General features: G+C 38.8%; 1 protein-coding gene across 1 annotated transcript in view; it reads left to right on the top strand.

Annotated features, from left to right (window-relative positions):
* The first annotated feature begins 338 nt into the window (after positions 1–338).
* The window catches only part of LOC150054418 (ankyrin repeat domain-containing protein 26-like), a 63,663-nt gene continuing 46,718 nt past the window's right edge, over positions 339–17,283 (top strand). The window contains exons 1-8 of the mRNA XM_090346770.1: positions 339–668; positions 1,483–1,597; positions 2,438–2,611; positions 5,330–5,436; positions 7,043–7,107; positions 8,516–8,551; positions 10,445–10,478; positions 14,482–14,557. Of these exons, the coding sequence (XP_090202896.1) occupies positions 436–668; positions 1,483–1,597; positions 2,438–2,611; positions 5,330–5,436; positions 7,043–7,107; positions 8,516–8,551; positions 10,445–10,478; positions 14,482–14,557 (840 nt within the window). The 5' untranslated portion in view covers positions 339–435. The remainder of the gene's footprint in view (positions 669–1,482; positions 1,598–2,437; positions 2,612–5,329; positions 5,437–7,042; positions 7,108–8,515; positions 8,552–10,444; positions 10,479–14,481; positions 14,558–17,283) is intronic.

A 17,283-nucleotide genomic window follows, 5' to 3' on the forward strand; every position in this document is an offset into this window, starting at 1 on the left:
GAAGCTTACGTAGTAGAGCGCCAGCCTGGACAGAAGCAGCCAAGTGAAAGACAGAGGCTCCAAGTTCACGCACCAGGACTGGCACGCACGCACGCGCACGCACACAGACGCACACTCTCCCCCCACACCGTCCCACACCGCAGCTCCCACCTGGGCGTCCGTCCGAGCTCCCGTAGCGGCGGGACCCTCTCAGCAGAGGCGCGGCCCTCTCCTCAGCAAGCCTTCCCCGGTGTCCCACAGGCGCCGGCGCGGACTGAGGACGTCTGGGTGACGTCATCTCCGGCCGCGCACATGCGCCGTTGGGACTGCACGCTTCTCCCCAGTCCGGACGCGGCGGCGGATCGGGGAGGTCGCGTAGATTATCCCCGAGAGCAGTGTGGGGCTCTGGCGGGGCCTAGGGAAAGATCAGGAGGCGGCGAAGCATACGCCTCCGCCATGAAGAAGATCTTCGGCTTCAGGACCAAGGGCCCGGTGCCCCTGGGCTCCTCCGGCGGCGCCCGACCCCGGCGGAGCGGGACTGCGAAGAACCCGGGGGCGCCCGGGTACCCCGTGCAAGACAAGGATATGGGAAAGATCCACAAAGCGGCCAGCGTAGGGGATGTGGCCAAAGTACAGCACCTCCTCCTTCTGGGGAAGAATGGCCTGAACGACAGAGACCGGAAGGACAGGTAGTCAGGGGGGTCTGCGGGGCGGTGGGATTGGTGTCGGGGAGCCGGCACCTCCTTCCAGGCTCGGGAGCTGCAGGACTTGGGAGTCCCCGGCTGTGCCCTTCCTTGTGGTCTTCTCACCGCTGGTCCTCAGCACGGGGAAGCTGACCCTGAAAGACCCTTGTGAGAAAACCAAGACTGGCGCTGGGGACGGGGAGGAGCCGGGGGGAACGGAGGGAGGGAGGGAGAGGAGAGTGTGTTGGTACTGGGGCTTGATCTCAGGGCCTAATCGCTGTCCCTTAGAATTTTCACTCAAGCCCGGTGCCTCTGCTACTTGAGCCACACCTCCATTTCTGACCATTACAGTTGTCATATATCAGGAATAAGTGTCATTCTGCCACGATCATTAAAATGTGAGAAAAATAGCATCTGAGTCTTCTTGAACAACATAATCCTTAAAACACGTCTGCAAAATAGATTACTATTTTGTACTAAACATACTACCTTTCTCTAATAAATCATATTGTTTACTTGATTGGACTGTTGTCTTTGTTTAGTAATACCAACTATTCTAAATACTTAAAACCATAAGCAATCCACTGGTGTCCTTGAGATCATTTTTTAATCGTTATTATATGAATAAGAATAGCGATGACTAGGAAGTAACAGCCCTTCAAGTAGGATTCAAACTCAAGTTACTCTAAATTCAAAGACCATACTTTCAAATAGACTCTTCTAAATTACATGCTATTTAATGTTCACAATGAAAGGAATCACTATTTCTATTTTTAGCTAGTGTTCTGTATTTACCTAAAAAGTTCTCTCACTTTCACAGGACTGCCCTGCATTTTGCCTGTGCCTTTGGTCATTCAGAAGTGGTGACTCTCCTTGTAGAGAGAAAATGTGAGATTGACGCCTGTGACAATGAGAACAGCACAGCTCTGATTAAGGTATACAGTAGCCAGTCATTTAGCATGAAATGGCTTTGATTTGAATTTATGGCATTGAAATACAACTAGTAGAGCTAAGTGCCCATAGCTTACTCCTGTAATCATACCTTCTCTAGAAGCTGAGATCTGAGGATCACAGTTCAAAGCCAACCCAAGCAGGAAAATCCATGAGACTCTTATCTCCAGTTAACCACAAAAGGCTGGAAAATAGAGCTCTGTCTAAAGTGAGCACCAACCTTAAATGAAAAAGCTAAGGGACAGCTCACAAGCCCTGAGTTCAAGTAGTAGTACCAACATACACACACACATATGTACACAGATGCATATATGTATATAAATATACATTATGTGATATATATATGAAAATATGAATACATAGCATATGTATTATATCACAACATATTGTAGTATAGTGTATGTAGTATATACTGTATGCTATCTATTATGATATATTGCATATTATATAAATATTGTATGTATTACATACTTATATGTGCCAATAGATAAAATGTTGAATGTCTTTTTTTTTTTTAGTCACGGGCCTTGGACTCTGGGCCTTGGTGCTGTCCCTAGCTCTTCAGCTTAAGGCTACCACCTTACCCCAGGGCCTGGACATTCTCCCTGAGCTCTTCAGCTCAAGGCTACTGCCCTTCCACTGAGCCACAGCCCCACTTCCAGTTTTCTAGTGGTTAACTGAAGATAAGAGTCTCTCGGGCTTTAGTCCCTCAAATCTCAGCCTCTTGAGCAGCTAGGATTACAGGCGTGAGCCACCAAGCCTGACTGAAATGTCTTGTTTTTAATTCCTCATATTCCTCATGTTTCTTTGTGCCCCAATGGTAGGCTGTACAATGCCAAGAAGAGGAATGTGTCACCATTCTCCTGGAACATGGTGCCAATCCAAATATTCCAGATGCCAGTGGCAACACTGCCCTCCACTATGCCGTGTATAGTGAGAACATACAAATTGCAGCCAAACTCTTTGCACATGATGCAAATACTGAAGCAAGAAACAAGGTATACAGATCCATTCATTTTATTTCTAAATTACTTGAAATCCATTTCTTTTAACAATGATGGCTAATATTTAATTTCAGCAGGCCTATGCAACTAGTTGCTCATTTTTAACAGTCTAGGAAAATTGAGTACAATGAAGTATATGCTTAATTTTTGTTAGAAAAGTTATTTCATTCTGGGACCCAACATTTTGGTAGAGCAACATACTAAAGAAAGAAAATATTTTGTAAATATATACTTTGGAAACACATTCACCTGCTCAGCAAGGGGAAAAGGGGCTATGGACTAAATGTGGCCTATAGATATACTTAATTTGCCTTCATAAATTGAGTCAAAATTTAAACTTCAGGAACTGTTGAAGAAATCTGAAATTCCAGTTAATGTGGTCTTTGAACCCACATGACTGTTCAGTGCTTGTGTTGAGACCTATATGATTCATATATGGCCTCCATTTGCTGTGAATCCCCACTTGGAATTTTTTCATATCATCTACTTTAAATGATCTCTACAAAAATTACAGTTTATACCTTTTTCATTTTTAAAAAACACTATATTGTGATTTAGATTTCAGAGTTTTAAAAGTTATGATAATTTAGTAAAATGTGATATTTTCTGTTGATCTAGAGATAAGACAAGTTAGGAGTTGATATTGAGAATAAAAATAGAATAGAAGTTGATATTAAAAAGAAAAATAGAGCCAGGAACATGACCTAGTGGTAGAGTGCTTGCCTAGCATGCATGAAGCCTTGGCTTCGATTCCTCAGTGCTACATACACAGAAAAAACTAGAAGTAGTGCTGTGTAGAGTGCTAGCTTGGAGAAAGCCCAAGGATAGTGCTCAGTCTTGGAGTTCAAGCCCCAGGCCTGGCAAAAAAGAAAAAGAAAAAAGTAGAAGTTGGTATTGGAGTGTGTTTGCATGTGTACATGTGTCAGTACTGAAACTGAACTCATGATTGCCAAGGCTGGCACTCTACCACTGGGCCACAGCTCTACTTCCAAATTTTTGCTGGTTATTTGGGGACAGACTTTTCTTCTGGGGCATGCTTTGAACCCCTGATCTTCAAATCTCAGCCTCCTCAGTAGGTAGAATTACAAGCATGATCCACCAGTGCTGTATTTTTTTTCCATTTTTCTTTTTTCTTTTTTTTTTTTTTTTTGCCAGTCCTGGGGCTTGAACTCATGACCTGGGCACTATGCTTGGTCTTTCTCAGGATAGAGCTCTACCACTTTTGAGCTTTTACTGTGTATGTGCTATTAAGGAATTGAACTCAGGGATTCATGCATACGAGGCGAGGACTCTACCACTAGGCTATGCTCCAGGTGCCCCCCCCCCGCCCGCCTTTTTTTTCATATAGTTTTTTATTGTAATTAATAGAATGGTTACATGATATTTGCCAGATAGATGGTACATTGATGGTATATTGATATCCTTTCACATGTTTTGGTCCCCATTTCCCTCCCCTCACCCCCACCCCTCATCTTGTTTTCCCCTTTTCCCTATCCAATTTCAAATAACTAAATACAAATATATCCGATATATCAGGTAACAAAGTGAGATAGTGTAACAATATGAGATAACCAAGGGACAGCAAAAGTGATGAGAGATAACATAGTACCTTAAGAACAACAATCATTCATTATATGGCTTATGTTTACATCATATTTTAAATGACAAGTTTAACAAACAAGTGTTCAAGGAGGGAATCTCTAATTACAATCACTGGGACTTAGTATTTAGAACTTAGTCAAAATTAGGCTAAGGGTTTGTATGTCATAGAAACATATTAATTTATGAAATAGAACATTATGTCTATAGAGTCATAGGTTTTTATGTCTATATAGTTATGTTTGTATTTCCATTACCATGTCCATAGACAGAAACAAGGCTACACTCCAGGCCCCCCCCCCGCCTTTTTTTTTTAAAGATTTTATTTACCTATAATATAACTAGTCACTCCCATTAGAATGAATTATTAGAATAGTCATGGTGCTAGTTAAGTACATTATGAATATTGCAAACAATCTATCTCTCTAGCCTTAGCTCTTAAAAATGCACGGATTTATAGGCTATATTGGCTTATGCTAAAAACAATTTACATATATATTTTTTTAACTTAAAAAATAACTTTATGGCCACTACAGAATAAAAACAGTGGCTTTATATTTGGGACTCAGAATTATCATTATAAAGAAAAATGCGTTTTTCCTGAATTTTCTAATAGCTAATAAAATATCTTTATTATATAAGAAAAACATATAGACCATTTAGTAATAAGTGTAAGGTCTGCCGAAAGGAAACTCCATGCATTTCAGGAGAAGAGGGTTTATTGTGTGAGATTTCCTGCCACCCAAGATGGAGTCAAGGCTGGCATTTCAGCTAAACCTCCACTTCTGGCTCTTTGCTTTCTTAATCAGGGATAAGAGTCTAATGGCCTTTCCTGCCTTAGCTGACTCTAGACTATGATCCTCAGATCTCAGCCTCTTGAGGATCTAGGTTTATGGCCAGTGGAGTGAGCTACCATTACCCTACCAGCAGTGAAGAGTGTGGCGTGAGCTGTTGAGAGGTTGAATATTCATATAGCCAGTCTAGGCACAAGAGGAGCATTTAAAGCCAAGTAGGGGGAGAAGGAAAAGAAAGTATTGTATATAATTTATGGTGCAATCACTTTCCTTTCAGTTAAGAAATATATAATGTGTGAATGATAAACTTGTCTTACAGGATGATCTCACACCACTTTTACTGGCACTAAGAGAAAAGAAACAGCAGATGGTAGAATTTTTTGTAAGAAGCAAAGCAAAGACTGGTGCAGTTGATGAACTGGAAAGGTATAGTACTAAAAAAAAAAAAACCTTATTGCAGTATTCTCTAGTTCTCAGACAAGTCAAAAACTTAAAATTAGTGGGAAGACAATTATTAGAACATAGTAAAAAATATCAATATAACATCATGGAGAAAAGCATTTATTCATGGTAGGTAACAAAGAACAATAGTAGGATTTGAAGGGGTATCAGTGTGTGTGAAGTAATGCACCTTTATCTGGTGAATATAACCAACCCCTCTTACTTACAGTAAAAAAAATTTTTTAAAAATTAGTAGGATTTATATTCTCCAATTGTTGACTGATTGTTATTTATAATTTGATTGTCTTATAGTCCTATATATAGCTGTAGGGGTTCATGGTCTATGTAATATGAACTTTTTTTATTATTGAACTTCTTGACCCTTGCATAGATTTTGCTTTTGTTTTGTTTTAATGTGCCAGAATGTAGTGTCTCTGCATTATCCCATAGCATTTTCGCTCAAGGCAGGCACTTGACCACTTGACCCACACAACTCTACATCTGGCTTTTTCTTCTTTTTTTTTTTTAATAGAGTAATTAGAGATAAGAGTCTCTTGGACTTTCCTACCAGGGCTAGCTTTGAACCTCCTTCCTCCTACCTCAGTCTCCTGGGTTCCTGAGTAGCTAGGATTATAGGTGTGAGCCAGTGGTACCAGGCATTTTTTATAGTATTCTTCTACCTCTACTTCTTATATATTTTTCCTTTTAAAATGCTATATTAAATATATGAGGGTTGCAAATTATTTTTCGTTTGGAGGATTGTGTTTCAAATTGCTTTCTTCAAAGACTATTCATATTAAATTATCACTAAATGATTCTTATGATTATTGTTACCAGATGTTATTCAGGTTTTTTCTTTTTAATTTCTAGTGTAGTTTGATGTTTTTATTTTTAATTGGCATGGACAGAGGAAAGACAAGTAACTTGAATTGGGTAAATTTTCCTTTAATAAAAGTAATGTAGCTGGGCGTCAGTGGCTCACACCTGTAATCCTAGCTACTCAGGAGGCTGAGATCTGAGGATCGAGGTTCAAAGCCAGCCCCGGCACTAAAGACCATGAGACTCTATCTCCAATTAACCACCAGAAATGGCGCTGGCGCTCAAAGTGGTAGAGTGCCAGCCTTGAGCTGAAAAGCTCCAGAGACAGTGCCCAGGCCCAAAGTTCAAGCCCCATGACCGACTGAAAAAAAAAAAAAAAGGTTTGGTGAGCTGAAACAATAAAACCTCTTAACTTTTAGAAGACTTTGAAACATAACACACCCAAGAGAAATAGCTATTGACTATAGAACTACAGCTTCTGAGCTCAAGACACGATCTAGAGAAATAGCTATTAACTATAGAACTACAGCTTCTGAGCTCAAGACACGATCTGTGTTCTCAAGCTAATCTAATGAGTGTGCTGATTTGTAGATCATTTAATTCATGACTGTTTCACCTCATTGTCTTCTCTACTAATAAGCATCCTTAAGAATTGGAAGAGCTTACACATTTGAAGCATATGTGGGATAGTTTTAATATTGGGTCAGGTATTTTCTGAAAGACTTGTGAATTTAAAATAGTAATTTTACTTATCTTTTTCCTTTGTACATAGCAGTAGGCAAATACTTTCTAACTGTGAAGAAAAGAGACTTAAAACTTCTGAAAATGGCCATTCAGGTAAAAGTTCTGATTTAATTTTTTTTTTAATTGCTTTTGGTGGTCCTGCCCTAGAAAATCAACTGAAAAAGAAACTTTGAGCTAGATGCTGGTGGCTCACACCTGTAATCCTAGCTATTGAGGAGGCTGAGATCTGAGGATCACAATTTGAAGTCAACCTGTGCAAGAAGGTCTGTGAGACTCTTCAGCTCCAATAAATTACAAACAAAACAAAACAAAGCCAGAAGTGGAGCTGTGGCTTCAGTGGTAGAGTGCTAACCTTGAGCAAAAGCAACTCAGGCATAGAGCCCAGGCCCTGAGTTCAAACCCTTTGACCAACAAAAAAGCAAAAACAAAAGACAAGAAAAATTTTGAACATAGAAGAACAATTTAAGCAATGATGGAATTATATTTATATTATATCCTAATTTCTTTTAGTCTAGAATTTGGAATTATAATTTATAATCTACAACACTATTATTTATTTTTTTTTTTTGCCAGTCCTGGGCTTGAGCTCAGGGCCTGAGCACTGTCCTTGGACTTTCTCAAGGCTAGAGCTCTACCACTTGAGCCTCAGCACCACTTCTGGCTTTTATCTATGTATGTGGTACCGAGGAATCGAACCCGGGTCTTCATGCATGCTAGGCAAGTACTTTAACCACTAGGCCAAACTCCCGGCCCTACAACACTATTATTGAACAAGTGTTTTCATTTAACTTTTGTTCCTAAAATCATTTATACTTTTGTATAAATAAGAAAAGAGGCCTGGGATGTAGTTCAGTGGCAAAGTACTTGCCTAGAAAGTGCAGTGTCCTGGTTTTGATCACAGTACTAAGGAAAGAAAAGATCAAAAAAAAAAAAAAAAAAAAAAGCAGTTAAAAAAAAAAAAAAAGCAATAGACTTTTAAGGCTGAGATCTTAAATTGCTGGTTTGAAATCCATCCAGGCATGAAAGTTCTTGAGACTTATATCTCCAGTCCAGTAGCAGAAAGCCAGATGTGGATGTGTGGGTCAAGTAGTAGAATGCTAGCCTTGAGTTAAAATGCTTAGGGATAGTATCCAGGCCTGAGTTTATGCCCAAGTACCAACATGCACAAAAAACAAGAAAGACTTAAACTATTGTGTTATGTGTCTACATTTACATTACAGAAAATCAGGCTTATAAAATTGAATTTTCTATTGGATTTTTTAAATAATAAATAGATTCTACTTTTTGTATGAACATTATTATAGTTTTGCCCCTAACTGAATTATTTCACGTGTTTTCAAATTCTTCAGTTCAGGAGATAATAGCCATATTCTCTTACTATGATTTTGATAGTTATACCTACTTTACAGTGACTTATATCTTGCTGTAACATGTTATATATGATAATAGATTGAGTACTGTTTTTTTCTAATTTACTTTTTTCATTTTTTTCTTGTGACAGTGCTAGGAATCAAACCCAGGGCTTCATGTGTTGTAGGTAAGTACTACATTACAGGGCTATACCCCTGACACCTTAATACCCTAGGACAATTTTCAATTCATAGCATAACTGAGAGGAATATTCAGAAATTCCTCCAAATACTCTGTGTTCTCCAGGCATAGCTTCCTGTGTGCTAATACCTTCTGCTGAATAGCATCATGTTGCAGTGATGATTCTGAGGTAGTAATACATTACTGTCTCCCATAAACCATAATATGCAAGTAGGTTCACTGTTAGTGCTATATATTCTGTGGATTTAGGCAAATGTTTGACATGTATGTATCATGGGTTATAAGCACATTTCCCCATCTCTGCATTTTTTGTTTCTCATCTAATCTCTGACCACTGATCTTTTTATGTCTTAGGAGGCTCTTTTATTTTTTTCAAGAATTATTCTATAGTTAGAATACTGTACTGAATTTTTTTTCAGTTAAAATATTAGTTTTACCAGTCACTGATGGCTTGCCACTGTAATCCTAGCTACTTAGTAGCCTGAGATCTGAAGGTTCAAAGCCAGCCTAGCAGAAAAATCCATGGGACTTTTTATCTCCAGTTCACTAGTAAAAAGCCTGAAATGGAGCTATGGTTCAAGTGATAAAATCTCAGCCTTAAGCAGAAAAAACTAAGGACAGGGTCTAGGCCCTGAGTTCAAGCCCTAGTAACAGCAAAAACAACAACCACCACCACACACACAAAAAAAAAATCCCTCTCAGATTTACTTATCTTTTTGGGAGGGGGGCAGGGGGGGTCAGTCATGGGCCTAAAACTCTGGGCCTGGACCCTTACCCTGAGCTCTTCAGCTCAAGGCTATTGACCTTTCTCTGGGCCTGGGTGTTGTCCCTAAGCTCTTCAACTCAAGGCTACCATCCTACCCCTTGAGGCACAGCACTACCCGTTTTCTAGTTTTCTAGTGGTTAATTGGAGATAAGAGTCTCACAGTCCATATTCCCTGGGCTGGCTTTGAACCATGATCCTCAGATCTCAGCCTCCTGAATAGCTAGTATCACAGGCTTGAGTCACTGTACCTGGCTTTACTTGCCATTTTTACCTGTCAGAATAAACTATTCCATAGGTAGGAGATAACTTTTTCCTTATCTTAGGAAAATCTGCTTCTACTTTTGTGTCTCTTACCCCCCCCACACACACTGTAAATTAGAAATAAGAGTCTTGTAGGCTATCCTGTCCTTTCTGGTTTCAAACCTTGATCTTCAGATCTCAGCCACTTGAACAGCTAATCTTACAGGTATGAGCCACTAGAGCCTAACTAGGAGAGATTAGGAGACTTAAAGATATTAGGCTGTTCCCCAGAAGAGAGTTAGTGACAGCACTTGATATCTCTTGGACTGTTCTCAACTGGCAGCTGGAAAACCATTGCAAGCATTTGTGTTCCTGGTCTGTTATCTCTATCTTAATAGGCTACAAAGTACAGTGTCTAGAGATACAGATTCCATGTGACAGGATATTTCACCCTAAACTGAAAATCTGATGAAGCTATGTTGTGTTTTAACAAAATGAGTATAATGTCTTATAATGGCTTTTAGTACCAATAGTCCAGAAAAAACATACCTATGTTTGAGATTGTAAATTTGTTTCTGTCTTCCTGATAGTATTCAGTTAGAATTATGGTCTTATACATAGCAGTTTATTCTTAGTTATCAGAATTTGATAAACTCCATTATTTATTGTATTTGATAACTACCAAATAGATGAAGTAAGAGTTCATAATGCAGTAGTTGCATACCACGAATACAACTAAAAATTATTCTTGGTACTCTCTGGGTATGGTCCCAGAGGACTTTCCCACCAACCTTTGAAGTCTTTTGAGTCTTTTGTAGTTATGTATTTTTCTATTGTTGATTTAAAATTTATTTTCATCCTTTTCTTTAATAGATAATGAGAGTTCCGAAGATGGTTCTTTAACCAGGTAGGGATGTATACATTTTTATAAATTTATTGCTGAACTAATTGGTGCATACAGTTAAAAGACACAGATCTGTTGAGTTTTCTACTCTGAGTTGGATAGCATATTATGTAACATGCTGGACATTTCAGAGGACAGAACTTACATATTCTGTGGATGAAACGTTTTTTGCTTTGATTGTGTTTGAGATAAGGCCTTGATTTTTTTGCTTGCCTGGACCTCACTACTCCCATTTACACTTTTTTTTTTTTTTTGCTATAGCTGGGATGACAGGTACATATCACAGTAGCTAGCTTTTTCTCTTGGTACTGGGACACAGCCTGGGAACTTACACAGCTTGGCCTCATATTGCAGTCCTCCTGATCTCTCTGCTTTTTGAATAGCTCAGATTACAGGTATAAAATATCAACAGCCAGCCAACATTTTTATTTTTTAGTGCACTTCCAACAACTTTGCAAACTATCTGTGTAATTTTCTTATTAATCAGGTTACTTACTGTCATTCAGAGAGTTTGATTAATTGGGCCTGTGATCACCTGGTTGACAGATAGCTGACTCATGAGTTGTCTTTCAGCCTACTTTTCTACGCTCACTGCCCCTTGGCATAGATTGACTGGTACCTGTGTGGCAAGATAGGGGTCCTGTTCAGGTGCTGGTGGCTCACACCTGTAGTCTAGCTACTCAGGATGCTGAGATCCGAAGGTTGCAGTTAAAAGCCACCTTGAGGAGGAAAGTCCATGAGCTGTTTATCTCTGATTAACTACTAAGAAGCCAGAAGGAGAGCTATGTTTCAAATGGTAGAGTGCTAGGCTTGAGCAAAAAACTCATGGACAATGCCCAGGTCCTAAGTTCAAACCCTAAGACTTGCAGAGAGAGAGAGAGAGAGAGACAGAGAGAGAGAGAGAGAGAGAGAGAGAGAGAGAGAGAGAGAGAGAGAGAGAGAGAGAGAGAGAGAGAGAGAGAGAGAGAAGAGGGTGAGAGGTGACAGAGGGGATAGGTTTGATTGAAATATATTGTGTGCATGTATGAAAACACCACAGTGAAAAAATATGTATGTACATACACACAGACACATACATACATATATGCGTACATACATAATACATACATGGAGGTCTTATCTGATCAGTTTGGAAAGTCTCCTTTAGCTATACATTAATTCTAATTTGTAATTCTCTCAATCAACCTGGTTATATTCTTAGTTTGTCCTATTATTTTTGACAAGTATAGTGACATACTGTACTTTGTTTTTTTGTTTGTGCATGTGCTGGGACTTGTATTCAGGATCTTGAGCCCTCATTTATCTTTTTCCACTCAAGGCTGTTACTTTACCACTTGAGCCATACCTCTGCACTTGGTTTTAATCAAAAAAAGGTTTAGGGCAGATCTCACTTGGTTATGCCCATAATACCATATCATCAATGTCAGCTAACTACTAGAGAAGAATGATTTTACTGAAAGTATGTGTAGATTATATTTTATTATTTTTGAAGTCAATAAAAGTAATACTGGAATTAATGACCCAGGAAATTGAGTGTTACCTTGAAAAGCATGTTCAAGGGAGTTTTCTACAAATTGTTGCTTTTGGCTTCTTTAATTACAAGAACTGACAAGAATTGAACGACTGGAAAGAATCTCTTGTCAGACAGGAATGTGGGAGCTTCTATTGCTTTTGATTACCTCCATTTATAAAAGGTGTCTAAGAGCCCGTAAAGCACCAGGGAACTGGAAGTACATGGATTTGTGGCCTATGGCAGGTTCCCTTCATCTCTTTTCAAAATCTTTTTCTTTTTCTTTTCTTTTCTTTTGTGTGTGTGGGTGTGTGTACTCACATGCATGAGTGCGTGCTTCTGTGCCAGTACTGGGATTTGAACTCAGGACCTGGTCCTATCCTTTAGTTTTTTCCACTGGTAGCACTCTCCCTCTAGGGCCACGTTGTCATTTCCAGCATTTTGCTGGTTAATTGGAGATATCTCACAGACTTTGTTGTCTGGGCTGGCTTTGAAACCATGATCCTCACATCTCAGCCTCTGAGTAGCTAGGGTTGTAGGTGTGAGCCACTGATGCCCAGCTTTTTCTAATTATTTATGGCATTCCTGTGTATTAAAGGATAAGATTGGCTGGAAAATGAGTCCCAGAGCTTCAGTTGGATTGTTGGTAACAGGTCTGTGTTTAAGAATAGGTTGTGGAGAATTTCCTAGAAGCAGGAAAATGGAGAGCATTTCCATTTAGCTTGTTTCAGCCTATCTTTTTTTTTTTCTCCAGTCCTGGGCTTGAGCTCAGGGCCTGCGCACTGCCTTTGGGCTTTCTCAAGGCTAAAACTCTACCACTTGAGCCTCAGCACCCCTTCTGGCTTTTTTCTATGTATGTGGTACTGAGGAATCAAACCTGGGTGCATGCTGGGCAAGCACTCTACCACTAAGCCAAACTCCCAGCCCTCTTCAGCTTCTTTTTAGGAATTGAGTTCAAGTCCCTGTGCCAACACACAAAAAATAGAATTAAGCTTGGCCCAGTAGCTCTCACCTATAATCCTAGCTACTCAGGAGCTGAGATCTGGAAATTGTGGTTCAGAGCTAGCCTAGGTAGAAAAGTCCATGAGACTCTTATCTCCGAATTAACCACTAGAAAACCGGAAGTGGTGTTGTGGTGCAAGGAGTAGGGCTATAGCCTTGAGCTGAAGAGCTCAGAGACACTGCCCAGACCCAGAGTTCAAACACTACAAGAAAAATATAAATTAATAAAATAGAAACTTGCTACTTTTTGCAGACTGGAATAAGGCTTGTCCTGTACACAAAAATATAAACAATTTTTGGAATTTTTGATGTGTTAATCTCTCTGAAAAGAATATTGCCAAGGCAGAAGTTTGGCCTAATGGATAGAATGTTTCCCTAATATGCACAAAGACCAGGGTTCGATTCCTTGGTACCACATAGAAAAAGACAAACCTGATACTGTGTCTCAAGTGATAGAGCTCTAGCCTTGAGAAAGCCCAGGGACAGTGTTCGGCCCCTAAGTTCGGGACTGGGGAAAAACAAAAAAAGAATATTGCCAATAATCGCATGTATGTTTTGTGTTCTATACTTTTGTATATTTAACCTTCAAACATTTTAAATGTTTCAAGACCCTTCTGCTTGTATTGTTTTGTTAATAGTAAAGGGAAGGAATAGATTTTATTATTTTTTTTAATCCTTGCTAAGTCTAATGGTTTTTATTTTTTTCCTCTTCTTCCTTCGTTTCTCCTCCCTTCACCTTTTCTCTCTTCCCCTTTTCTCTCTACAATCTTGGTGGGTTGTCCAGGCTGGTCTGAAACCTACAAGCCTTCCACTGCAGCTTCCTGAGACCTGGGATTATATGAGGGTGCCAATTAGCCCAGCTTAAGAAATTGTTCAGATATTTAAATTGTATTATCAACAAACAATAATGAGATCTCCTTCCTTCTTCTTTTAGTTGTAGTTCTTTTTTAGCTTTTTTGTATTGCATTTGGCAGAGCAGATCTTTTCTTGAATAAACCTTTTGTGAGGGAAGAAATTTGGGATTCTGCAGATATTTCAAGAACATGACCATGAAAGCGATACAACTCCATTCTTTAGATTTTCTTAATAGAAGATTTCCCTGAACTGAGACAGCAATTTCTTACTCTCCTGGCTTAGTCTTCAAACAATAGTAAGCAGTACCAACTTGATAAGAGCATCTTTCTATCATGTTGCAAGTTATATTTTGTCTCAATTCTGGGAAGAAAAATCTTGTCAACCATTAGTTGGATTTCTTGTACAATCTTCAGGGCAATTCGTGAAGCCATATTGTTTGTATTGACTGGCATACCTTAATATGAAATTAATAGTCTTTACTGAATAGTTCACAGATAAGAAATGTAGGCAAGAAGAGTAAAATGTTGAATTATATCAGTCAGGAAGCATCATTTAATATACAGATAGCTAACTTTTCATTAGCCTTCTTTAAGAACTCATTGGATCCATTTTTATTAACTACTGTTGCTCTAAAAATAGGCTTTCTAACACACCACCTGGTCCTGATGACCCATGGCCTTCATCAGATGAAGATGACTATGATTTTGATAATAAGGTAAAGTACTCTTTTGTGAAAGTAATTTTCTTGCTCTTAATTTAGTATTGTAGTGTTTACTATTAAAATGTATCACTATTTTGTATGGCATGTTGATCAGAGGAAACCATTTCATTGAAGAGCTATGATTAGTTAAGCTTTTGTTTTGCTTTTTCATTTGGTAAATACCAAAGACAAATAAATGGGTTGAGACAATGGGGACTGAAAAAGAAAATCATCATTTGGGCCATAATAATTATGGTGACGAGGCTGGGAATGCGGCTCAGTGGAACAGCGCTTGCCTAGACTGCGTGAAGCCCTGGGTTCGATTCCTCAGTACCACATAAACAGAAAAAGCCAGAAGTGGTGCTGTGGCTCAAAGTGGTAGAGTATTAGCGTTGAGCAAAAAGTGTCCAAGGATGGTGCCCAGGCCCTGCCCTGAGTTCAAACCCCAGAACTGGCAAATAATAGTAATAATTGTTATTATTATTATTACTGTGTTATCCTAGTGGCCCCCCTCTTTCCATAGCTTAGCATGCTCTTTCTCCAGGCAGCACTAGGCCCATTTAGTAGAGGTAATAAATAATTAGCCACTACACCCTTCACCAGAGATGGCACTCCTTTGGACAGCTATAACCATAGAAGGCAACAAAATCTAATCCTCACAGTTTATAAAAGGTCACCTAACATAATAGCTGGCACTTCTTCTCTCTTGTGAGAAGGAGTCTTGCTGGTCCCTTTGCTGGCAATAAACCTTTCTTTGTCCTCCAGACCTGGATTTCTGCCTGGTTTTCTGGCAAAGTCTTAATATTCTCTGACAACTGTGACTAAGTGGATGCGGAAGACCTTTACATCTATATGTCTAGCAACTCAGGAAGTGGATACTGGAGGATTTAGGTTTTAAGCCAGCCCTGGCAAAAAATTTCTGAGACCTCCATCTCAACCAGTATAAACTGGGCATGATGTCGTGTGTCTCTCTCTTCACAGGTACTTGGGAAGCATAAATAGGAGGGTCATGGTCCAGGCTAGTGCAGATATACATGAAAGGTGCTTTTCAAAAAAGTGAAAACAAAATGGGCTGGAAGCATGTCTCAGCCATTTTGCAATCGTAAGGTCTTGGTACTGTTATTTAAACCATTACCAATATAATTTATAATACTCATGCTTAATTAACCATTAGCATTATCAGTTAATTATTACTGAAATCATGGGTCATGCTTGAAATTGATGCTGAGATCTGCAGATCATAATTAAGAGCCAACTTGGGCATACAAGTCAAGGAGATACTTGTATATAATTAATGAGCAAAAAAAACAGAAGTGGTAGAGTGTCAGCATGAAGGAAAAAAGCTAAAGGTCAGTGCCCAGGCCATAAATTCAAGCCACAGTACTGACAGCAAAAACAGCAAGTAGCAAGCAAGGTTCTGGTGGCTCATGCCTGTAATCCTATCAGGAAACTGAGATGTGAAAATTCAGGGTTCCAAACCAGCCCAAGCAGGATAATCCCCAAGACTCATATGTCCAGTTAACCACCAGAAAGCCAGAAACGGAGCTGTGGCTCACAGTGGTAGAGAGCTAGCCTTGAGTAAAAGAGTTCAGGAACAGTGGCCAGAGCCTGAGTTCAAAGCCCCACAGCTGACAAAAACAACAAAAAGTCTGCAACAACAACCAAAAATGTAGTTTTGAATTTTATTTTTCTTGCTTAGGCACTTTATTTTAGTATCATAATTTATAGGAGAGATTTTTCTCTATGTCTATTCTGGTTTCTGTGTTTAGACTAACATAGTAGAAGTTAAAAAGCTATCTCAAAGTTTGTATTACAGTGGAATTGTACTGTTTTCTGAGTCATCCATTGAACATATACATATAGCTGTAAATTAATTTGGTCAAAAAAAATCAATTCTAAGCCAGAGACTCTGTTAACTATGTGGTAAAAGATTAATTTCAATTTTTTTACATAATCATTTTAAAGCTCCTATATCATCATGAGCTTATATAGTTTAGCAATATATTTGAAGCATGTAAAATATTTTGTATACCAGAAACATTTTAATATTTTTGAACTTGAATAAATTAGCAGATCTACAGATTTCTATATAATGGAGTTCTACATAATTGAGTTCCACATACTTTAAAAATATATATGAATATTATACATATATAATAAAACCCACTGAATTTCTAAAAATATGGCTTCAATTATATTTCCTTCTAATGATCAGTATGTATACAATCAGGTGAGTTATATCATGAAAATAGAAAATACAGGGCCAGCAGTGTGGCCTAGTGGTAGAGTGCTTGCCTAACATGCACAAAGCCCTCGATTTAATTCCTCAGTACCACATACACAGAAAAGGCCAGAAGTAGTGCTGTGGCTCACTAGCCTTGAGAAAGCTCAAGGACAGTGCCCAGATTCTGAGTTCAAGACCCAGGACTGGCAAAAAAAAAAGTGAAAAAAAATAGAAAATAGAGTTCTAATACATTCTAGTTTCACACTACAGCTGTGAATTTAGGTTATTATTTAGATTATAATTTTTTAAGCTTACTTTGAGACCTACCCCATGTTGCAATGAATATACCAATTTTTTGTCCAAGTGGGGAATGGACTGAACAATATTTTTATTGTTCTTTCTCTAGTTTATAGGTGTGATCTTAACAGCTTTCAGGGTAGTGACAGATAACTATGTTTAACTATTTGCATTATTTATCTTATTGTATAAAATTAAACTCTTACTGTAGTATTTACAA

Source organism: Megascapheus bottae, chromosome 15 (genome assembly GCF_031878675.1).
Source record: "Megascapheus bottae isolate mThoBot1 chromosome 15, mThoBot2.hap1, whole genome shotgun sequence".
NCBI classification, from domain to species: domain Eukaryota; kingdom Metazoa; phylum Chordata; class Mammalia; order Rodentia; family Geomyidae; genus Megascapheus; species Megascapheus bottae.